Source organism: Aphis gossypii, chromosome X (genome assembly GCF_020184175.1).
Source record: "Aphis gossypii isolate Hap1 chromosome X, ASM2018417v2, whole genome shotgun sequence".
In the NCBI taxonomy this organism is placed as follows: Eukaryota; Metazoa; Arthropoda; class Insecta; order Hemiptera; family Aphididae; genus Aphis; species Aphis gossypii.
The window spans coordinates 62,443,935-62,471,005 of NC_065533.1; the positions used below are offsets into that span (position 1 = coordinate 62,443,935).

At 25.3% G+C, this 27,071-nt stretch overlaps 1 protein-coding gene across 1 annotated transcript; it reads right to left on the bottom strand.

Annotated features, from left to right (window-relative positions):
• Positions 1 to 19,563: 19,563 nt before the first annotated feature.
• LOC114130449 (zinc finger protein 239-like) lies at positions 19,564 to 20,329 on the bottom strand. The gene has a single exon (XM_027995421.2). The coding sequence runs from the start codon at positions 20,327 to 20,329 to the stop codon at positions 19,700 to 19,702; it is 630 nt and encodes a 209-aa protein (XP_027851222.2). The 3' UTR covers positions 19,564 to 19,699.
• Positions 20,330 to 27,071: the final 6,742 nt, after the last annotated feature.

Consider the following 27,071-nt stretch of genomic DNA (forward strand, 5'->3'; position numbering starts at 1 on the left):
TGAAGCATTGACTGGTATTTTTGTCCATACAATAAGAATATTTTTTATTAATATATTTTGATGTCGGGCCGTTAACGGAATTTTGTTTGGTTGATTTGATACAATACAGTAACGATATTATTGTTATCCACAGATAAAAGAGAAACAATTTAAAGGTTTCAATTCCATGTCACTTGGACAAATTCCATTTTTCTTGTATACAAACGTGTACACTGAATTGATTATCCTAAAAATCAATTTAAATGTTTTGATAAGATGATTAGTTACACACACGACACAAATAAAAATTACAATAATAACGTAGTAATCCCCCAACGAACATTTTTTAAAGCTTCTTATATAGTAACAGACATATAATAACATAATAATAATATAATATCATCACAATATTATGTTATTTATACTCAACTTACTGTGAAAAATAAAAATGTATGACACATTATGCAAATGTACTTAGTTTACTTATTGTAAAAGCAGTAGCAAGGGAGTAATATCGTTACTTAGAAGATGGTGTTTTTGCATCAATTTTATTAATTGTAATTTACACCACCAATAAGTACATTGAATTTCCATAATAAAAATGCAATAAGCCAACAACATATAATTTGCATCACGTCTAAATATTAATTTTGGTTCATTTTCATTATTAATTGTTGGAACTTACTTGATAAATTTACTAAGCTTATATCAGTTATATATTTTGAATAAATATCTAACATGGAATATTAATAACATGAACAATTCGACAATTAATAATTATAACGTACCTGACTTTTATACATTTTATTATTAACTATAATATCATTAATTTATAACAACACTAAGTATATATATCTGTTATAGTAATATACAATTAGCTTACATTTAAAAAATAACGTATTTTATGTGGCGCAAATTATAATTTAAAAGAGTTACCTTGTAATTTTTATTTTATCAATATTAATATCAATTTTATAAGTCATGTAAATATTTATCCTCAAGTTTTGAGCGAATACGACATACATAAATAAATATGTAATTTGTGAAGTTTTAGTTTAAGTGCATAAAAATGATTTTTTTCGTGATTTTAATCACAGTAAGTACTTTGTTAATTTAAGTTTAAGTTTTGAAAATCGGTAATTTTTTATTTATTTTTTTTTAAATTATTAATTAATAATTTGCTTTTATACTCCAGTTGTAATATTTTTCGAATAATATTTATACTTTAAAACTTTGAAAGTATCATGTAAGTGCCATATGTCCATATAAGTATATCATAAAATATATTTTAAACAATATCAAATATTTAGGAATTTTTAGCTCGTAGTTATTTCTCTATTTTTAAATGAATTAGTATATGCACACTAGGGCCTGCCACCCTAGCAAATATTAAATTTCTGCATAGTGCATACTAAATAATATATAGTACCTATTATATACTAATTAAATATATTTTGTTCATTCGAAATTTGCCACCCCTAAACTAGTGCGGCTACCTATTTTGCTACTGTATTGGGCCAGCCTTGCAAATTACTCTATTTTACGTTTGTTTAGTTAATTTGAATCACAGTGAACAATTTCGATTTATTTATCATGTATGCATAGTATAACAGCAGATTACATTCGTGGTTTGATAAACACAAAAAGAATAAAAGAATAATACTATTATATTAATAGTCATTTTATAGAAACATACGTTGCGTAACACACTATGGTATATTAATATGTAGGTATATTGATCAGTTTCTGGAAATTTAAAATTACCTGAGAAATTTACACCCAATACAATTAGATATTTTTGAAATAAATGAAAAAAAACACTTTACGTGTGTTACTTGTAGCAAAATATCGGAATTTTAGGAAAGTAGTATATTATTATTCGTATGCGACTACAGAGACACGATTTTTCACGAGCAAAGAAATATTGTACCCATAATACCCAAGTACCATCATGGTAACCCGACAACGCGACGGCTCGGTGCATTTTTGAAGCGTGCCAGTCGTGTAGGTATACCGCACCGTTATACTCTATAGATAATAGATTTATTGATTCGGCGAGGTCATGTTTACCTTATAGGTACCTATTACGTCTTGTCCCGGCAGCTAGTCTATTTAATATTTAAGTGCTGCACGAAAAAAAAAAAACAAAAGTTTAATGTATAATATTACACATACTTGCTGTCCAACCAATGATATTGATTCGGTGGCTTTCTCATCATTAATGTTGCAGGGAATGTGTTTCCACTGACCAAAAACTATGCCAATGTAAAACGGTTAGACTTGGAAAAAAAATAATTCAAACCTAATCCACCGTAATGAAGTTATACCCATGCTATATTACTATCATTAATCAATATTATAATAAAACCAAATATGTAAAATTTGTAGTAATAAGGACTTATAACACGAGAAGACGGTATGACAGACAATTTTATCGGTTTGAAAGAAAAGGTATTTAAAAAATTGTTAATAATTTTCATATTTTAAAAACATTTTGGACATAAAAGTCTATCTATGTTTGTCAAAACATAAAAATATTTTTCTGTGTCTGTTTAATTATTTTTTTACAATATAACAGTGGTACTTATATTGACAACATTTTTTTATTCAATTTATGATATCATGATGCGCCAATTGGTTTTTTGATAATACATTTTCTATGGTGCTCCATTTTTATTTTGTTAAGTTTATAACATTCATAATTCATATAGTACCAATAATATTCAAACATTTCACCACCAGTCTACGCCTAACAAGCAGATAAAAACGAAGACACTTGTATATAAACGTATGTTTCAAAAATTCAAACAATACAATTTATTTAAAATCTAGAGCATAATTTTCGACTTCTAAAAATCAACAATATAGATATACAATAAATTATTATTTATTATCTGAAATAATATTAAAAGGACAGTTTTTTATTTTTCTGAATGTATTGAAGCTAATAAAAGCCAATTTATTAAAGCTACTTGTCTACAAAAAAATAAATAAATAAATAAATTGACAATTTTACAATAATTGGACTACAAATTCAAAACTTACCTGTAAGCTTAGTTTATATGTACCAGACAATATCGGCATGGTCATTATTGAGTAATATAGTATAAAAAGTGATTTACCAAGCATGCTTATCGCTATTCTTTCATTTAATAATGAATTTTTATTCAAATTTGAATTTTCAAAATTTCTAAGTATATCAAGACTAAAATAACTAAATATTTATTTGATCTATTTTTCGTAAATTCTTGAGATTTTTTGCTATACTTAAGAGATGGACCTACTTTGCGATACAAATAGCATTATCGAAGAAGAATTGTTATACGGTTGATTCTTAATAAATCGATCATTGATAATTGACGAGGAATAACTCATCATTTTCAATTATTATTCTAAATAACTATTATAACAATAACATGTGTTTTTTTGCAAATAATATATATTATGATACTTAAATTTAGTTTACAAATACTGCTTTAGTTAAATGGATTTTCAATGAACTTTTTGTTTTTAATTTCAATATTTTTAAATATCGTACTACTTTTCTGGTTAAACTTAATTTGATCTAGACTTTATTATGTTTAAATTAATAATTGTTGTCTGCTAAATATATTTTAATCATTCTACAACTCAATAAATTATATTATAACATATTTTACTGATTAAGTGCACTAATATTTAATAAATTTTAAGTTCACCATACGATAATAATAATAATAATAATAATAATTTCAAGTTTGAAAACACGATTGACAATTTGAGGAAATTGGTACTACAATCTGTATTTATCATCACGACTTGTTACGTTTAACAAACTACAAAGGAGAATATACCGTATTTGACATATATAAATGCACCACGTAATAATATAGCCATTGGAAAATAGACTTTAATAAAACCAGAAATGTGACTTTCAATCGCATCACGCGTAGTTGGTGCGCATTTAATGACAAACATGATATAATGCACTTACACACTATAATATACTGTATATTGGCATAAAATCAAGAATAATAATGCATTTTAAATGATAGTATACGAATCATGTAAAGTATATTATGGCAATACCACACCGAGAGCCCATTAGCGGTTTTATAGTTATAATGACAAGTTGATAATGTTATTATTTATCATGTTCTAAAATAATATAAGTCATTTAAGTTCTACTATGTAGAAAATATTATATAGGACTCAGGAATTAAAAGAAATATTTTAAAAACTAAAAAATGATAAATTTCATAATAATTAAATGTGTATCATTAAAATGCAGCGAAATATGTAATAATACATCAAGTTAAAAATGATTTTTTCTCAATTAAACTGACGAAAAAATCAAAAACCATATTTAATTTAAAGAAACTTATTATATGTTTTTTATTAAGTATAATATATTCATTATTATATAAAGTTTTTTTTTTAATGTTGAACAATTTTTTTTTGTCACGTCATGTTTACTAGTTTTATTCAAAAATTTGAAAGTTATAATTTAATTTAATTTTTGGTTAACTTAGTTTAGTTTAAACTTTAAAGTCAATACAAAATTTTTTAAAACTTTTTATTGAAATTAAAGATTATTTTTTGTGTATAATACCAGTTGATTTTTTTTTTTTTTATCAACTCTTATAAATATTATAATAGCGTATACCTATATACAGATTTTTTTACAGAAACCCATTAAAGTTTTTCTTGACCAAAAAAATCGAAAATTACCAGAAATATTTGTTGAAATGAGACCAACATTGATTAAAATGTATAGAAATTAAACGAAATTAAAAATAAAATGAATAAATTTTATTTGGGTACTTTTTAAAATGAAAATTTAGTTTGATGATTTCACGTTATTAAAAAAAAAAAAGATTTGAGATTATTAATCACGTTAACTTAAATTCAAAAGAATTAGTTAAAATGAAAGTTTTATAACTGGTTACTGCCCATCTTTGATTATTATCGTGTGTACATTTGAAATCGATTAAACTTAGCTACAAAACGATACAATTTAAACATATTATTTTTCATCAAATTATTAAAAACAAAATTGACTGTTTAAGAAACTCACTTAGTTCAGCTGTAGTTGTTATTTTAAAAATAGACGTTTGGTAGTTTATTAGCTAAACATTAAACATTTAGATAGCTACAATACTAATTGTCCAATTCCCGATATCTTGTTCATTGTGCTCTTATCGATTGTAAACGTTGTAAAGGATGATTTTGTGGAGATTACTTGTTGCTCTCGACATCACCCGTTTCCACCAATTTACTATATTATGTTATGAATTATGATCATATTTATTTTCGTTTGTTCATATATTAAATATAAATTATAAAGAAATTATTAAGATAGAAATTGAAGTATAAACGAGAACATTTCTATGCCATAAAACTCTTATCGATCACAATTTATTATAACTGAGTGATTCGAGTATAATGCAACTACCTATGTAAGACACTCGTTATAAGATAATAACGTTAAATAGACCACCCTAAATAGGTATTATAATAGGTACTATTAATACTCATATAGATTATATTATTATTCATTTAATATGGACAGTTGAGATAAAAATGTTAATTTATCGTTTTATTCTATAATAATTGTAGTACAACATCCGGCATAAACGTTTTTGTCATTTAATAACCATATGGCATACAATTAACACTGTGGAGTTCATATAAAATAAAAATGGGGTTGAAAAATGTTAGTCTTAAATATTATTATACCAAAACATATTTATAGATGGAGATGTTACAAAAAAATATTGTTCTACAAGTGTTTACAACAATAAACAAATTAAATCATTAAAATTAAAGATATTATTTTATTCTGTTTATTTTTCGGTAAATTTTATATTCATTGTGTATATGATATCTATATTATATTAGTATATTACCTATTAATAATAAATAATTTATATAAAGGCCCTATATTATAAAGCATCAAGTATGGGCCATGCAGTACAATTCATTAAAAAAATTGCAATGCTATGTCAAAGGAAAGCAATTCAAAATATTATTCAACATTAAAAAAAATAAATATTTCTTGTCTAAAAAATTAAAAAATTTAATTCCAATGTCAAAAAAAAACATAAGAGATGTTTCAGCTCTTCAAAAATGCATTTATCGAACCAGACATCAAACTTAACCGATAAATTCAACTTTTATAAGTAAAGTAGGTACAATACGTTATTAATTTTTTAAAACCCGTAATTTCTAAAAATGAGAACTATTTAATGATTAATTAAATAAATTCAAAAATATAATTATTTTGTCTTGTGAAATCTTGTTTTAGCTTTCTGTGTAAGACAGAAATAATATATGTTGATGATGGGACATTTTTACACTAACCACATTTTTTTTTTTTACAATTTACCTTACACGATAGAGTACAAATTAATGAATAATCACTATGTTCCATTAGTATTTTGTTTTTTGCCCAATACCCAAATACAACAAGAAACATATTTCAAAGTATTAAGAATAATAACTATAGCAAATAATATATATTATATATGTGGTTAAAATTTAATATAATTTTTTTTTTATTATTAATTTATTTATTTTCGTTTAAAAAATCGAATGGCATACATACATGTAAATTCATATAAATATTTATTCTGATTTGCTTAATTTATTGTGGAAACAAAGGTTTTTATAATAACTACTCTTACTAAGTGTTAAATATAAGTAATTAAGTCAATCTTGCTCGATTTAATGATTATAAACTTGCCATACAATTATAAAATTTTTAAACATTCGAATTACAAAATAAACGTAACAATCTGACTAGATTAGTACTAATGATAAAATTATCTGTTTGTAATTTAATTTTTTAATTTACAATTTTCTAATAAAATCTAAAAATTGTAAACAAACTAACATCGTAACTAACATAATATTATGAAATTATTATCTAAAGCGTTCATTTGGACTGATATATTAAAATCTAGAAGATCTATCAGATTATTTTGTATTTAATTTGATGTGAGATATTCCAGACAACTTTGAGTAGTAAAGTCTTAATAAACTGATTATATTTATGTAAATTTAAAATTTCATCCAAAAGTATATAGGCATGTATGATGAAAAGTTTATATCAAACTATTGATAATTTTGAACCATTACCATTCACGTTTTAATCAATAGTTTAATAAATCTTATTTAAATATAAGTTTATTCATAAAACTTTTAACTAAAAATGCTAGATAGATGTTTATATTAAAATAAATAACGCCAATTTGTATATTCAGACTAAAAAAAAAAAAAATTAATTTTATTAACATTTACTAGTAAAGCTATGTAATGTTAAGCTCATATAATATTAAGCATATTTCGTGTATTTGACTTAAGATAAATAAACAAAATAATATTATTACTTATTAAATATTGTTATTATTAAGTTCTTAGAAACTATAGAAAAATATTATGTATTATAATATGTATATACATTATACATATATAAATATATTATATATTATGTATATGTATACTGACTTTTCAGAAATAACATTAGTTACCTATAACTAATTATTATTATTTTTATAAAAACTATACTTAATGATGTTGATTAAACTAACATCTTTTCAATTTCTAACTTTATAATTTTAAAATGTAAATACGCCTTAGAAATAATACATTTATTTTTTTTTATTCAAAATAATAATAATGATTATCTATAATACATTCATGTACCTAAAGTAAAATGTAAAATATTCTTTAAAAATATATTAGTATCATTATTTTACTATAGATGATCTGAAGATACAATAGTGGAAACGGGAATCAAACCTTTTTGAAATTGGTGGCAACAGGCAATGACGGAAACGGTACATACTGCACCAATGCACTAAGGTAGAGACAATATTATATTGAATAGGTATAGCAATACTAACCAAGTTGAACAAGTACCATTTCCGAAAAAATTTCTAAATCTTGGTGTAACAAATACGTGATATTTTAACAATAAAATCATTGATTATTATCGAACAGTGGGTGGCATACGAGTGTACGAGTATAATAGGAGATTCCTTAAAATGTTTTCTCTTATATTGTTCTTGAATAAAAGCATTTGTTTGTTCAAAAATTTCAAAAAAGTAATTCTTCTTATAAATTGGATAGTATCTAAATTACCCAATTTCGTTCGCCTACATTTTTTTAATTACTTCATATACATTTAGTTCGTAATTTATACATTATTTTTACTTTATTCTTAAATACATAGCTTATTTCTAAAATAATGTTATGTGCTAAATCTTATTGTTGTAAATATTTTTTGCGCAACGTAATTTCTTCTCTATTTTTTTTTTTAATTTTTACATATCATATGTTTTATACTAACCTTATTAAAAATTAGAAAATTATGGTTAAACAGGGTGAGGGGAAAATATATTGTAAATTGATGAATCGAGTCAATATAAATTGACAATGAAATGGACCTAAATATTTGGAAAATGTTGGAAGAAGAATATAAAAGGTTTCAATGGGTTGTATGCACTAATATATATAAATATATAATTTGTAACCAATGGCAACCGTTTAAATAAACAAAAAGTATTCTATTTTTCTTTGACAAAACTAAATTCATGTGTGAACCAACTACAAAAGGATTGAAAATATAACTTATTGAATACTTCTAGTATAGTTTCTGAATACATAGTAAACAAAAATATTGATGAAGAAACAAAAAACAATTTAAGAAACTAACAAAGTTCTGAAATACATACGAAAAGCTTAGATACTCAGTTTTTAAATTTTATTAATTCATGAAATAAATGTGTATAACTCTAATTTACTTTTTAAATAAATGAGCATCACTGAGATCCTGAGCCTTGAGATTAATATTATATTTAGTTTAACACGCACATTATTCCTATGTATCATACATGGAAATCATCTCGTAAAGGTAATATTGATTTTTATTACTTCTGAATTTACGTCCATGTCAATCGCATACCAATTATTGATCATTACAGTGATTCGAAAACATTTGACTTTATTTATCAAATAATCACCAGTGATGCCTACTTGCACTCTAAATTTAGGTGTTCTCATATAAATTTAATATATTATTAATATTATAAATATACCGATTGCAACCAAACACACATTGGTTCCAATTGACTTATATTATTAGTATAATTGTTTTATTTAAAAATGTATTTTTTATGGAGCAAAACAATATAGTTAATTTAAATGCCTTAATGGTATACAATATATTATACGTTGTTGAATAATAATTAGTAAATGTATTCTCAGTACCTACATACATTTATACATATACTAAGGAATTCTAAAAGACATACAATAAAAAAAGATTTTAATATAATAGAGTTGATTTTTATAACTTATTATTTTTATAAACTCGAAATTATATTACATATTTTTTTTTTTACAATCTTGAAGCTCTTTGTTGTTTTTTTTCTTCATTAGTCTATAGAAAACACCATTCTTGAGGAATATTGTTAGCTCATCATGTGAATGCTCTGTATTATATTTACATCAAAATACGTTAGACGAATTCGAGATATTTATTTAGTTTTAGTAACCACTAAAAACAGTATTTCTTACTTATTTTGAATAGGCCACAATCAGGAGATTTTTAAAAGAAAAAAGGTCACGCTGGTCATCTTAGGGTCTCAGTCAGATGACACCCACAGTTTCATACGTGGAAGTAGTATAATATACAATGATAGCTGAGATAGGCACGTTAAAATTCACAATAACCAGTGGGGGATAGTAGTTTTTATATTTCTAGTTTAATTGAAAACCGCATCATCGATAAAATATAATATTATATTCATTACCGGTCACTGAAAATAACATCACAAACAATAATATTATATGGTATTGAACTTTCACTGCGTGTGGCATTATTATTATTATTCAGTCACCATCTATAATACATCGGTCATATAATTATTATAATGTCATATCATTAGAACAAAATTAACTATGCATAATCAGTCATAATAAAGAGATTGAGTAAAATATATTACTGACATTTACAGACATCTAGTTTTTCTTAATATTTAATTTTATCTCTTTATTTTGGCTTATAAAAGTTTAAGCCGACCATTAGTTTTTTATAAATTAACGATAGCTCTGTTCTTGCATTATCTTTATTATTTCAGATTATATATTAAAAACTTCTCGTATGATAAATCTGAATAATTGTAATAATAATTTTATAAATAATTTATTTCATAGTTACTATAATATACTTATATATAATATATAATTACTAAAACATGACAAAAATAATTATGCGTTGAAAATTTCATTCTATATAATAATTATATTATGTAATACGGTACTTGACATTTTGTATAATGTGTCAGTGGTGTGCCGTACATTAGTATAAGCTCTAAATTATGACTAGGAAATAACTTTGAAACTGATAACGGTTTATCTAATTATAATTCGGCATCTGCATTTCATACATAAGTGACACAGCTGCAGTGTTGTATTGGACTTGACATTTTAACCAAGACCACTGGTATCAATTGATTTAGTTAAAAGTACATAATATAATATACCGATATACCAGCGACAATATTATAGCTGTATTTTTATAATATTTTGTTTTAGCGTATGCCATCTTCGATCAATGGACAATTTATTTAAACCATTTCGTACTGTTGCTTGCAATTATCAGACATCGTGTGAATACGAATGAGACTTAGTTTTGAATTTGAAATAATTTTACAAAGAATGCTAAACTACTTTTTTTATTTAATGCCATATTATAAAATATATTCTGAATATATTACAACTAATGTCAGGTGCCGTGATGGTACTTGCATAAAATCGATATAAAAATTATTATCTTGTTCTTGGAATTATCTCATGATGCAAAGATGGACAAGTTAAGTGAACATATGTTGGTCATGGTTGAAGTTACTATGACCCTCACCTTTGGATATAATAATATTATCATACATATTATGCGTATGATGATGATGAAAATAATAATAATAATATGTAACAATTTAATCTCTGCCATATGTCAATGCACCGCTGCACTACTTATATTTGCAGTAAATACGTTCAGATAAATGTGGAGGCTGAAGGAGCTCACAAGGCGATCAGAAACTGCAATTACTATATAATATTACTATTCGCTTCGACGGCGGTGGTCAAGGAGTCCGTGTCATTGACTGAGACTGAATGTTCGAAACGCGAGTTTAGGGACCGGTCTGAGATTATACGAACGCGATCGTCATCTTCAGTGGTGTTAAAATATTATCATTATTATTATAATATGAGAGCGCATTTTTTTCTCAGTCCTCTTCCGACACGTCGCAGCACATGTGTACGACGGACGACGACGACGACGACGATAATAATAATAATACGGTCGGCATATTCTTTTAATGCATTATAGGTACCTACCGTATAGCGTATATATAATATTATCGTCTTCACGTGTCTCCTCTACGACGGGACTTACCGGTCTTAACGGAATGCGCCATTATACACATTAGCGTTTCGAGGAGTCCGTCGTAATGGTTTCAATCGTCTGCCTCTGTACGGTGCGCGTTTGCGTTTATGATAATATAATATGTACGTAATATAATAAATAATAATATACTCGTTCATTATGCGCATGTTTGGGGCGATGACACGCGGTTGCCGTGCACTAGCCTTTATCGGTCGGAGATCATGGCTAAGTAGATTCGGAATGGATCTGTGATATGTGCAGTGTATAGTACTGCTCTTCGTCCATACACCTTCACCCCCTCGTATCCGCCGGCTCAGGATTAGTGTGACACATACAGGACACGACGGTATTCCGTGACACGAACCGAGAGGTGCGTTTATTATTATTATTATTAGTAGTAGTAGTAGTATTATCATCATCAGCAGCACCAGCACTCGTTAGATAACAGCCACTACGGTGTGTAATATTATAATTTTAATCGCGGTAGGGACCTGTATAATAATAATCTTAATGTGTATTAATAAATTCTTCCGCGGTCGTCCTGCGCCTCTGACTGCACCATAACTGCTGCCTAAATTACCTCGGCCGTTTATACTATCCATTTAGAGCTTTAAGCATGTACATTTTCATGTGAAGTTTTTTGTTTTTTCTACTTTTTAAGTATATCAACTCCGAATCCATTGAACGTATTTTGAAAATACTGCAATATTATGTTACGACGTACAAATATCTCAACGCTCCTAAACGAACGAAGTCGAGATACGTCAAAAAACATTACAATACTATCATAATCGTCGACCTGCAGCTACTAACACCTGGCTTCAACCCTCATTTTTGAAAACGGAGTTTTTTTTCTTGTCGAGACGTTTTCTTGAATCGCGTTTAGAGCCCCCGCCGCGGAACACCCGGATACGGTTCTTATTTTTATCTCTGCGTACGGTATAGACCTTTTTATATTTTTGTTAGAGTTCACTGAACCCTTATACAGATTCTACGCTATAATATAGAGGTACTCTGTCAGTACTTGCACTATAAGTTATATAATACATTATTGCGAAGTCCCTTACGGCATCAGATTGTAACGCGTATATGCATATTATTATACGAGTATATATATATATACTATAAAATGTTACCCCATTGGTGTAATTTTGGCAATAACGCAAATGGTATCCAAATTAAATTTCCCAACGTTAGTAGATAATAATATTATCAATGCTTTTAGACATTAACTAACAATATAAGCAATGTTGTAAAAATCAAATATGTTGTTAATACGAGTACATTTACAACGATAAATATGAAATTGCCTTAATGTTGACAATGTTAATAATTTTGTACTACTAAATATTTAAGTTAGGTAGTAGTTTAGGTAAGAAATTTTAAATAATTAAAATGGATCTCGGCCAGCATAACCGTCAAATTGCTAAATACCTAAATTATTACTGCGATCGATCTGCAGAAGCATATATACAACCTCGCGGTGTAAAATGATACCATAATCATACTTCAAATCCAGCGTAAGCACAAATATTCTATGTTTTTGGAATTAAAAAAAAAAAAGTGAATATGTAAATGTATTACTTTTTGTGGAAGTTATTTATACCTGCATTCTCAGCCAACCCTTCTCGTCAGTGGTTGTTTTTTAAAAAAAAATTATCGTCCAATCGTATTAATGCATAATATATGCGGGTTATGTCAGTTCATAAAAATATTCCAAGTGATTATTGCCATAGGAATCAGCGGTTCTCAAACTTTTTAACTCATGAAGCCTTATTTATGTTGTAAAAATATTTTTCAAAGTTCTTTTACACGTTAAAGTCATTTTAATAGTTTTTAGGGATTTAATTAATATATTATATACATTTTTAGTATAAATAAGGAAATATTTTTAAAGAAATAAAATAGTATTTTAATAATATTTGCTTTAGTATAGAAGTTTGAAATGTTTTTAATCCATATTTATAATTTTAATTTATACATTTGATAATACCTTTGTTTGTGTCTAGTATTTACTGTCTACTGTCTAGTGATTATCGGATATAGTCCGAGACTCAAACAAATAACAGTTGGAAATTTATTATTATCGCATTTGTTTTTAGTGCCTCTAGGTTTATTTATTGTGTGTACCTAAGTTTTGCTTTGTATTATTTTTATTATAGTTAAAAGTGTTAATAATGACAAATATTAAACCGTAATTTTTCTATCGTTTGTGTTTTGTAATAGGTAATGTTTATGTGATGAAATGTTAATCATAATGAAAAAATAAATAATTTTTGGTTATTTTTTAAGGTCATTTGACTCGGACTAGTGAACCATTCTATCAATTTATTTTCAATAAATTATATACATTTTCTCGGAATTTGATCGTAAACTAAAAAAGAAATACATTGTTCGATTTTAGTTAAAATATGTAAACATCAGTTTGTATTGCTGAACCATGTAGTGTCTAGGAAGTTTACAAATCAAATATTTAAAATGACTTTGTATACAAAATGTGCATGATATAACATAGTGTATATTATGATCATTATAACTTTCAAAAACATTCACCGTAATAACATAACCGATGTATAAGTTTAACAGTATTCGTTGAATAAGTTTTTTTTAATAACACCATTTGCAAGCGAGCGATTCTCGCTAAAAATTAATAGTTTTGAAAGTTTCTAGACACACCACATAATTTATAAATTAGTGATCCTTAATAAATTAATCGTTTTTATACAAAAAAATGTATTGGCATAGTACATGGTTTTTAATTAGTGTGTGTTATTTTTTTTGCATTTAGGTTTGCTTGTTTCAATTATTTTATTTCTATTAAGATAAGTGTTTTAAAAGTTACATGCGACCATTGCCAGATCAAAGTTTTGAAGACTTTCTGGGGTGTAATAACTAATATTGAATGTTATTAAAAAAATAACCATTTAAAAGTTGTTAGATGCATTAATTATATTCTTTAATAGGTATTTGATAAAAGTGATGATAAATTTAAAAAAGAAAAAATTTCAACTAGGTTGGTATTTCATGTCACGTATTCCTTTAAATGGAGTCATAACTAACGAAAAAGGAAAAAACCAAGTTCAAATTATAATAGTTTAAAATAAACGTGTTATTTACGAGTTATTTCTTAAAATCCTTTTTTTTCTTGACCATTATTCAGTATTCTTATTAATTAATCACATTTTAACGAAGTTGGAAATTCTAGGACATCAACCTAAGGCCTCTAAAACAAACTCAGCCTTGTACATTAGTCTCTTTACACCAGGCATCATAGGTATTAACGTTTTTCTAAGTTCAGGTCGAATTTTATATTTATATTTATGCTGTGGGCCATATATAATTACAATAACCCTTCTTTTTAAGAATCTAAAGTATTATTATTTAAAAAGAATGAATTTTTAATCTATGATTTTACATTTTCATCAGCTGGGCGGCTACCGACTGGAATACTTTCACAGGTTGAGCACACCACTCCTACACTCTCGTTAAATCCGGTGCTGCTTTTCATCCTTGTTGTACGTTTTTGCGTATAGAACAATACAATATCTATCGATTGGAAAGTTTTTATTTTGAACAATAATATAACAAATTGAATATGAAATAGGTTATTATTTGAACTGTATGATTAGTTTCAAAACTAACCATTGCAACTTTACAATTTACGACAATATTGATAAGTTTGGTAGCCCATTCTAAATTGTTGTTAAACAAAAAATACTTATCATACCAATTACTTATTCATATAGGTAATAATTTAACTTATTATTAGTTTCATCAACTATTTTATTTTTTATCATAATAATAAACGTATACTTAAAAAAATCCATTCGACCGTATCAAACATTTTATATTATTTTTGAATTTCTATTACCTAAAAATGTAGACAAAGTCCAATATATAAAATAAAATGTATATAATATGTAAATATATTATACTACGTTATTGAAACTACAACTAAAAAGTATCTGAATCATGTACCTATCCATATTCGAGATGTTATTATTTATTTCAAAATGTAACTATAAAAATAAACATTTTCATAAAATTGTATCAACCTTTTTTCCTATGCATGATTTATAACTTGAAAATAAGTTAGCTATTTAAATATTTTGTTTATTGCCTGTTATCGGTACAAAACAATACAGATAGTAAATATTAGTGAACAATTTTATCGTCATAGGATTCAGGAAATAAATGAGAAAACTTATAGTAGGTACTAAGACCTAGTAACTAAGTAGATGTTATGAAATATAATTATAGAAATAATATCATTTACTTGTGATTATTAATAAGAACTTAATTCCAAAAAACATCTGACATTTAAATCGTATCTCAAAATTTAGAATATAAAAATAATTTTACATTTTTAAAATTTATAGTCCAACGTTAGATGCAAACACATTTTAGAATACTATTCAGAAAAATCCACACTTCAAAAATTATATCAAACATCATAATATTGATTTATATAATCTAAACAAAATATTATATCTATAATTTATACATCAACTACTTAAGTATACATATAATTATCACATGATTATAAGTACGTATTATGATGTTATCGTATGTATGTCAGTGGCGCTCTTTAATAATCTGTTAATTTTCGTATGTAATTATTACTGATTATACTAATTAATGATTGAATGTTTGGCATAAATATATATATGATAAATAAAGAAATATGAAAACTATGAGTTTATGACTATTATCATAAATTATGAACCTTGATAACTAGATACATTAAAGCATATAAAATTTTAAAGGTTACAGAAATTATTTAATTTCTATAAAAATACTTTTGGCAAAATTGTATACTTAAAACAACGAATAAATGCTTACATTGTCAAAAAATAATAAATATTATTATGCAGCAAATTAAACTTTCATATCCTAAAAGCTGGTAAGTTCATCTAAATATCTAATAACAATCAAAATAATGAATTGAAAACTTTCATTAATAAAAATAATTTTAGGCAATGTTAATGTACAATATAATTATATTGCCATTGTAATTTTTTTAATTCTGATAGAATTAAACTGTAGATTATATGCATTGTTCTTCATAATTAATTAAAAAGTTAAAGGTAAGTTATATCTATATATTCATCTCAGGAACTTACCTTGTTGTAGTGTGGGGACAATAGGACATAGTCTATTTAATAATATATTATAAGTGTATATTTTATTAAGTTAAACCACATATTTATATATATCTATAACACTGTAGTTCAAACTAATAAATATTTTTGTTATTCGAACGCCAACGTGAATTCATTGATATTCATTCATAAATATTAACTAATATTCCAATATACATAATATAGTTAGTAGTTACGTCCACACAAATATAATATAATAATTACATATTACAGAAAGTAATTAAGTTAATAAGGTACAATAAGAAGGAAGAAGGAAGATAAATAAATTGTTATTATTTAATAACAAAGTTGCACAATCACTTTATGCATTATGCGTAATTCGGGCGATAATAGACAAAAATAATTAATTAAATTCTTTTTAAATTCTCTTTATTAAATATTAACTTCTAAAGTTTAAAATAATATTTATCAACTATTTTGTTATATATCGTTCTTAACATTGATTTAACTAAAACAACTCAAGTTGATTGTTTTTGTTCACATACTCGCCTTAGTATTTGAGAATATTTTATCCATTTAATATACCTAATAAAGTTATTATTTCAAAAAACATTAATGTTTATGGCTATAATTCTCGTACATAATTGTAATTAATTACAAAATAACATTTTTGGAAAAAATGATAATTTTACTACTTTTTATTGTGATCGATATCATTTACTTTTTTGAATTATATTTATTTTTGATTTTATATTTCTAAGCAGAATATATAATATTACTTGGAGTATTTCAATCTATAAAACTTAACTTTGGAAGAAGTAATTTATTATTTATAAGACGTATTTAAAGTTCAGTCGAACGAAATATTGTATGAAAATATTTTGCGGGATATACTTGTCCTATCATAATTTTAAATGTTTATAGCTTCTAAGTTATACTCGTATAAAATTCGATTTTCATACATTGAACGTACTACTACACAACTTACTTGAATATCGTTGATCAATTTACGAAATTGAGCCATTTCAATATTATATAAATAATACGTATTATAAACTATGCTAATTTTGGATATCAGATAGTAATATATTAAATTATTAAAATATATTAAATATAATATATAAATTATATAAATATATACAAATTACATAAATTTAAATTGCAGTTTAATTAATGCTAATGACTTACTAAATATCCAATGTATTTTGCTTGCACTATTTTAAAATTATAATTATTGAATTTTAAACAGTCATCGACTGAATGACTTGATAGTCACTATAAATTGCTGTGTTAAGTTGTTAAAAGTAAAAAAAAAATCATAATACTTATTTGTATACAAGTCAACAAGGTGATATATAATAAGTCAACTGGTAAACAGGTAAGTCTGTACCTAGGGAGGTTTTGGTGGTTTAAATGTCCCCTCCCTTAAATTTTTTCGTGTTATATTATTTGGCTATATTAAATTACCTATACAGTATTCTAATAAAATTAGAACACAATTTTTTAGCTTAAAATCCCTTCCGAAATTAATTTCCAGTTACGGCCTTGTTAACGGCTTTGTAAACAGGATATGTCTATCTATTCTATTAGTGCGGTGCAATAGACTAATTATTAACTATTAATACGATATTTTTAATATGCTGTACATGTCGAAAAATGACAAATAAGCAAAATAAAACTTTTTACTTCAGATTTATTGACTATAATTCAAACTTGTAGCTGTTTGAAAAAAAAACATACAAATGCATATAAATCGAGGACCTAATAATAATCGTTTATTGTGCAAAAATAACAACAACGATGATAGTTAACGATTAACATAACACATACGTATTAATTATTAACAAGCAATGCAATAATATACGTACTTAATGTCTAATTATTATATTTTATTATTATAAAATTAGGAGAAACCTATCTATCTGTTACATGTATGTATTTGTAAATCAGACTTTGCCGTATATGGAGTAATTAGCTAAATTCGTGACATAGATTTGATATAATTACAAAATTATTGAACAGAGCAGCAATTTGTGGCTATTTTTTTTTAATGGTCGTAGTTTTTTTAATAATCTATCATGGATCTTATTAAAAATATGTTTATAATACTATTTAATAATATTATGATAGTGTCTATGCTGTAGTGCATTAATAAATATTATTCACTTAAATTTAGTGGTTTATTTGATTTATGCTAAAATAGTTATAAATACAGTTAAGCATATTAATAATATAATTATTACAAGACAAACAAATCGTATAAATTTATCAACAGATAAAAATGTAACATTAGATGCTGTAAATCATTATAAGATAACTATATTTTTATCATTTTATAAAAGAACTTCGACAAAGATTTTTATCTCATCCAGAAATTTTTAAAAATAATAAATAAATGTGATTTATAAGTGGTCATTTTTTATTAATAATAGATGCAATTTCTTATAGGATTTGAATATTTATTTTCAGATGCCTGTTAATTGTTATGATTGATAATGAAGTATTATCATTTAAAAAACTGATAGATTTGTTTGCTTCAGAAGTAGAGAATTTTAATAGATCATTTCTTGAGCTTAAGTTATGGAGACGGAAATCAAATAAAATTAATTTGTCTAAAACTGGACTACAAATTCTTATCGAATGTGATTCTAATATATATCCTAATATCTATTTTATTTTTAAAATATTTTCTACGTTATCCGTGTCCACTACTACGCCTGAACAATATATTTTAAAAATTAAAAAGTTTGAAACTATAGTTAAGAAATACATACTATTATTATTATTATTATTATTATTATATTTAGTAATAATTTAAATACTTGATTGATATGCAGCTTTTAGTTATAGGACCGTTTAAAGCCAAGAAAATTAGTATTGGTATTATGTTTCCATAAATTATTAGTTTTAATAATCGATCTAATAATTTAATGGTAGCCGGTAGGTATAAGATATGAATATTCTAATATTCTATTTTTTTTTTTTTATTATTATTTTAATACATCTATTCCAAATCCAAATAACAAAACAAAAATAACAAAAGAGTGATGTTAATATGTATCCCCTTTTATTATAATTCATAAATTGTATATACCATGGTGTAAATAAGTGAGGGGGCTAAGCCCCCACCCAAAAAAACAATAAATAGACAAAACCTATCCCCCCCCTAGTACAATTTTTTTAATTACTCCACTGCTCCCGTGTGAGTTCGATGATGTGCTGTTAGATGAATATTCTGAGTGAACGATTTTCCACACATATCACACTGGTATGGCTTTTCTCCTGTGTGAGTTCGACGGTGTACTTTTAGATGAGTATTTCGTGCAAACGATTTACCACACATATCACATTGGTATGGTTTTTCTCCCGTATGAATTCGATAGTGTACTTTTAGATCAAAATTTTGAGCAAACGATTTATCACACACATCACATTGATATGGCTTCTCTCCCGTGTGCGTTCGCTGATGATATTTCAAACTATTGCTATAATTAAACGATTTGCAACAAACGTTACACTTGTAGTATGGCTTCTCTCCCGTGTGAGTTCGATGGTGTACTTTTAGATCAAAATTTTGAGAAAACGATTTACCACACACATCACACTGATATGGCTTCTCTCCTGTGTGCGTTCGTTGATGAATTATCACACTATTATGATAAGTAAACGATTTTTCACAAACGTTACACTGGTATGGCTTCTCTCCCGTGTGAGTTCGACGGTGTACTTTCAGATGAGATTTTCGTGTAAACGATTTACCACACACATCACACTGATATGACTTTTCTTCTATGTATGTCTTTTGATGTTCCATAATATTTATTTTTTCGATTTTTCACATATAGTCATCAATTCTACCAAATATATTTCTAACACATGTATATATATTCAGGTTTTGCTATATAATAATAAGTACACCAATTAAATTTGACGACATTTAATTTACATATTTTATGTTTTAAACAATATATGTTTTTTTTTTCAATAACTACGTCTAATACTTCTAGTATTCTGTTATAGTGCATTAGAACGTATTTACATTGCTAATTTTTTTTAGCCAGTATTGTTTACAATTCTTCAAAAAAAATTCTCAGAAAAATCGAAAATTTTAGTTGTCTATAAATAGCACAAAAAAGTTAAAATATTTTGAAACTTTAACTGTGTGCACATAATATTAATATAAACATTAATTGGTGAAAATGTCAAGTATTTACAGTGATTAGTTTTTGAGTTAAACCACATAAAAACATCGATTTGTTCAAAAACTGGTTTTATGTAAAAATTCCTGTTTTTCCGTAACTTTCTTTTTGTTTTTCTCAATTTGTTTGAAAAATCTTGGAAAATGTTTACTTTTGATCTCTATAATGCATCTAAGGATACACACTATAATCAATGGTACTTATTATAAAAACCACTGCTAACAGTAATAAATCGAACTAGTTATTTTGGCTTATCCGTTATTAATAATATTAAAATCATTATTATATGATATTATTTATTTATTACTACGCATAATAATAAAAATATTATAGAGTATTTTATGATATAATATGACGTATAATATGTACATAACACACAATAAATCTGATAGGTAAAAGTTTATTTGTCACAATTCGTCAATTTTGGTGGACATTATATGTTCAAAATACCCATTACTCAAAGTGGCAAAATATATTGTTTATTGGGTCAACGGACAAAATAATAATGATACATATTATACGGACGGGATAGGTTGCTGCACTTATCTTCGATGGCATATCTATCACTTGTGTTACCGTCAGTGTGCGCGTGTGGGTGTGTGTGTTGACACGATAATATAATAATATTATACAGATATGCGAGTGTGGAAAGTGTCACTATCAAAAACGACATAACAATGCACTATACGCACGTATTATACATCAAACAGTCGATATCTCAACCGTCTAGACAGGTTGGCTATTCTATACGAGACTTGTAATAATATATTGACTTTGGACACACATACGTTTAGGTATAATAAGTATCTATGTACACCATAATGATGTATGTATTATCGTCTCGGGTACCTACACCGTTATTCGATCGTTACAAATTATTACTGTTACTATCGAACGGTATATATAATTCTATTATAATAATGTATGCGAGCATGTATATCGTACAATATCCAGTGGTGTATGAGAAAGGGGTCGAGGGGTAGATTTAACGTAATATACCCACTAAATCTACGGCGATACACGTTGGTATGCACAATCGCTTAGAACATAATATATTCCACGGATATTTGCGATTTTCAATTTTCTGATGGTGTACACACGTAAATAAAGTTATCAAGCGAATAATAAAAAAAAAAGTATTTCAAAAACCAGTAAAGACCAAAATATCACCAACACAAATACACGGTATTTTATGTGTACATTTTTTAAATTTGTTATTGTTGTGATATTTAATAAAATATATCTGCGCGTATATGTGTGTGTATCTGTATTCTGTGTATGTAAATATGACTATAATGTTTAATCAATGTGGTCAATTCTGCGAAGAGAGACCAAACAGCTAAAAATTTGCATTATATAAAACAAACTATGTTTGGCTTGGCGAAATTAATGAGAAATCAATTTCCATTAAGTTTCGCTAAAAAAAAATAATTAAAAAAAGGTACCTATTAGTGGTACCGATATGGACATGTATTATAGCCTATAAGTAGGAATTAGAATACATACATTATTAGCACTGAAAAAGCTTATTTTTAGCACTTATTTAATATCTACGTAAAAACAACAAAATATGATGTGTTATATGAATAGAATTAAAAATTGAAAACATGCAAAACAAATAGGAAAAAACATTACATAAGTACCCATTTTTTTCTTATTATATATATTTATTTTTAATTGTTATCAGTTAATTGATAAAAGTAGAGAATACATACCAACTATCAATAAAGAAATAATAATTCATTACAGTATAAGTACTATATAGGCTTTCTTATATAAATTTTCAATATATAATTCCAGTTCTAATAAAAAAATCAACAAGTTATGTGTAATTTCATAAAATATATTATATATTTATTTTAGTATATTTGTAGATGTAAACAAAGAGTTCTTGTAGTTCTATATAAGAAAAAACTAAAAATTACCAAAAGTATAAAACAAAAATTAACAATACGATATCATAGAAGTACATGAAACAAATAAGCGTGATATTTAAATGGAAAAATGTTTTGAAATCATGAGGAGGAAGAAATAAATAATAATTTATAGATGATTAAATAAATCATATTCTGAAATTTTAAAAATAAGACTTATAAAATAATAACTTTTATGGGTAAAATATTAGAAGGGATATGTCTTAAGAGTTAAGATAATAAAAAAAAATACAATCGTTTTAACGTACGAAATTCTTCAAAATTCTTTATCCAATTACTAATTAACTTAGCAATCGTAAAATTCAATGCCTATTTAATAGCATTGTAAAGATAAAATAGTCAAGTTTATTTCCGATTGGTATTTTTTTTTATTTTCATGTACTTACCTATCAAAAACATGTTTTGTAAGTATTCGTAATGATTAGTGAAATACCATCAGTTATTGCAACATAATATATGTGTAATACAGGGCGGCTAGTAGGGACTAGGGTCATGTAGTATATTTAAAATAATATTTAAACTAACTATACTGAAACATGAGATTATTTTAAAAATATTAATTATTTCACACCGCTCCCGTACTTTTATTTTTAAAATTAATATGAATTTTTGAAATTGGATGAAGATTTTATGATTATTTTGTGCTTTTTGTAGTCATAATATGACAAACAATTTTTTTTGAACAAGAGCGTTTCTGTGCATGACTGCAACTTTGCGGTAATACAATTAAAATTATTAAACAGCAAAAAACAAAAAAAAAAATGTTAAAAAGCGACAAAATTACTATCATCACGTTGCACACTATGCCACGTATAATGCAATAGCTAATAATTCAAAGAGTCCAAAGTTTTTTTTTATAGTGTCAGGAAATTTATGACTATGGTCCCAAAAATGTGAAAAAATACATAAATGTGATTTTGCACGATTTGATATACTAAATGAACTAAACGATATGGTATGATCACTTAAATAATCTCTTGAACGATTTTTAATAAAACACAAGTATTTGATATACCTAATGATAAAATGTCATCAAAGATTATTAAGAAAACAAAATATACAGTAAGCTTTTTATTTTTATGATAATATTGTGGTGTTAATTTAATTTTTTCATCAGACCTTTTTAAATTTTGTCTGATAATCATTTTAATATTATTTTCTTGTTGAAGACATATTTACAGAGCATATTATTATAATGTTTATATAAAATGGCCTTTATACGATTATTTTTCAAATAAAAAAAATTGTATAAAAAAAACTGGATACGTGCCTTTTTTATATTAATACCTATGTATGTAATAATATAACGTTCTTGCGATTATCTAACCACAGACGTAATATTAAACATTTTTTTTGCGATACAATATTCTTTGACTATAAGAAATAAATAATGGTGAATTGATGTAATAAAAAAGTAATATTAAACAATAAACCATGTTTAATAAAATGGTACAAAATATAAATACATATATTTTGTATTTTCAATATTTTTCAAGCGATAAATGATGATTATCAATATTATATAATATAATGATAGCATGTACAAAATAATATTGATATGGACACAATAATAAATTGTTTTCTTTATAAATTATGATTTTTTTTTTTTTTAATCATTATTTTATTTTGTTCTATACCACAATCAGGAAGAATGACTTAAAAGTTTCTATAATTACATCGAGTTAAAAAGTTTATCTTTATAAACAAATTGAAAATTACCTAATCGAATAAAATAGCGGCAAATATATAAAATTTATTAGGTACATTACATAATACTAAGTACATATTTAATATTTACAGCTATTTGTGAAACGCATTTTTATGTTTAAGCATAGAATTCGTTATGCATTTTCTTTGTTGCCAATAATCTTCCAAAAAAAATAAGTATGATCTAAGTTGATCTCAAAAGTTAAGGCACAACTGATAAATAACACATTTTTAAGATAATAGACAAAAAATACATTATTGTAATACCTTATGTGGTATTTATGTATACGATTAAATTAATGTGTGTTTATAACAACAATTTTTTTTTTTATAAACAATATTTTTAATGAGATTTTGAAAAATCATTATCCAATATAGACAGTCAAGTCATTAATCGCACAGTTGATTCGATTTTAATTATAAATTATTTTTTAATTTAATCAAGCTAAAAATAAATTATCTTTTTCTCAGCTCTTTTAACTCTATGATGGTCAATTTAAAGTGCTAATGACGAGTGCAAAAATGGTTTATAAGTAGAATTTGCGTTATGAATTCAAATGGTAATATGACAATTAAAAGTATAGTTAGTTGGTGAATATAGTTGTAGAGAAACAATATGGTTACTGGTAAGATATTCTATACAAATAATATTATATTATATTTTATAGTGTATGTTTTATTTGATAATCAACATTTGTTATTTCGAAAAGTTTCTGATTTTTGACTACCGCTATTCGATAACAATTTATTTTTGAAATTTAAAAATCAAAAGAAGAAACTTTTCTAAAAATATTGATGAATAAACAATTTTGAATATCAATCGAATAGTACTTTTTGTCGAGTCAATAATATTTTTAAGTTTCAATCAGAAAAGTAAAATCTCAACATTTAAAATGCTCAAAACTCTATATTATAAAAAAATATCTTAGAGTATACACTTAGTTATGTGTGATACATATTCGACAGAGGCGTTATGTTATAATATTGTACTTTGCAAATTCTGGTCATATTCGTTATGAAAACCAACTTTTCACCTTCTTATTTAAGCCGACTTCGACTAATTTTTCATACTTTTTTTTTAAGTGTACCGCATTCATGTTTCTGTTTAGTATGTTATACTTAATAATAAATCGCTTTTTTCTCGATGCGAAGTTCAAGCTTGTAAGTATCGCAACTACCTGTATATTACAGTTCAGAGTATATTATCTATAGTAGTTTTATAAATTAGCAGGGAAAAAATATAATACTATAATAGATTAGTATAGTATACAAAATGATTCATTTGGTCTATGAATTAGGTATGTATAATTCAAGTTTAAATTCTATTTTGTTTTTATTACTATTATTTTTAATATACATAAAAACCATATTTATTTTGTTGATATACTCAATAATTTTTGAATTTTCAAAGTGAACCACTATTTTTTTTTTGAATAAATTATTAAATTGGTGATTTTTTTAAAAAAACTTACATACATTTAAATGACATTTTGAACAAAAAATTGTCTAGTTAATTAACATAATAAAGATCAATAGAGTTTACAAAAGAGTTCAACGTAATAATAAATGATAATACAATATAACAACTAAATAATATTGTAATATTATACTAAAATAAATAATATTTTTTTAAAATATGAAGATGGTATTATCTTAAAACCTTATCTATAAGATCCATTGACTATTTACAACTTTTAAACATAAAACGCCGAATTTTAGACTCGCTCTCAAAATTGAAGTCAAAATTATCTAAACTATTGCAAACCTAATAAGCATATGACATTTAGATTCATTCAAATAATAATACTATGAGTGGAATGGCTCATAAAATTATAAAAAGTGCTGTAAGAATTGATGTAAAAAAAAAAAATTAAAACAATAACTAACCTTTTTTTTTAAGATTTTAGAACAAATAACTTATAATACGAGTATTAAAATTTAAAAATAAACTATGCTTCGTTAAACTTACCTAACATTAAAATAACTTATTTTAAGGGACAATTCATCAAAAACTTACTAAATTATGTTTAGGAATAATATTGTATCAACATTATTCAAACGCCTTATAAATAACCAAGTTAAGATGGAATCCATATTTTTGATTCTAACTATACAAATGAGTAGAGTACATCATTTTAAACATTGAATATCATTAAGGTTTTAACATTGATAAATTCAAAAATGCGCATAATTTTGTTATAAATAAAATAAATAAGTAACAAAAAAAAAAAAAAAAACTAATAGAATAATATCAAAATATATAATATTATATGTCATGAAATTAAACTAACAAAAGATTTTTAAGATTTCATCATCAGTAAAATAACTATATATACGTATTTAAATAAGTTTTTAAGTTTTTAAGGATATTAGGGCACGTTAACCAACATAAACTTTTATGTTTAAACTTTTGTTCTCTACACATAAAATTGTAAAATTAAGAAAATATCCTCTTGCATCATCTTAAAATTCTCTAAGGAATTCACTACCATACATTTTAAGTCATCAGCACAAAAGAAATTATTTACAGAAACGGAATACGTCTTTAAATAATTAACGTTATTCATGGAAAACAAAAATTACAGTAAGCAACATAAGGGAACAGATCTCCAACGAACATCTGAAGATGACACTTGGTCCTAAATTTTCATTTGTTAAATAATTCTACTGTTTAAAAAAGAAACTAACCACGATAGAAATTTATCAACACTATATG

Excerpts from the sequence above, each read along its gene's own strand:
- LOC114130449 (XM_027995421.2), bottom strand. The coding sequence starts at position 20,329 with ATGGAACATCAAAAGACATACATAGAAGAAAAGTCATATCAGTGTGAT.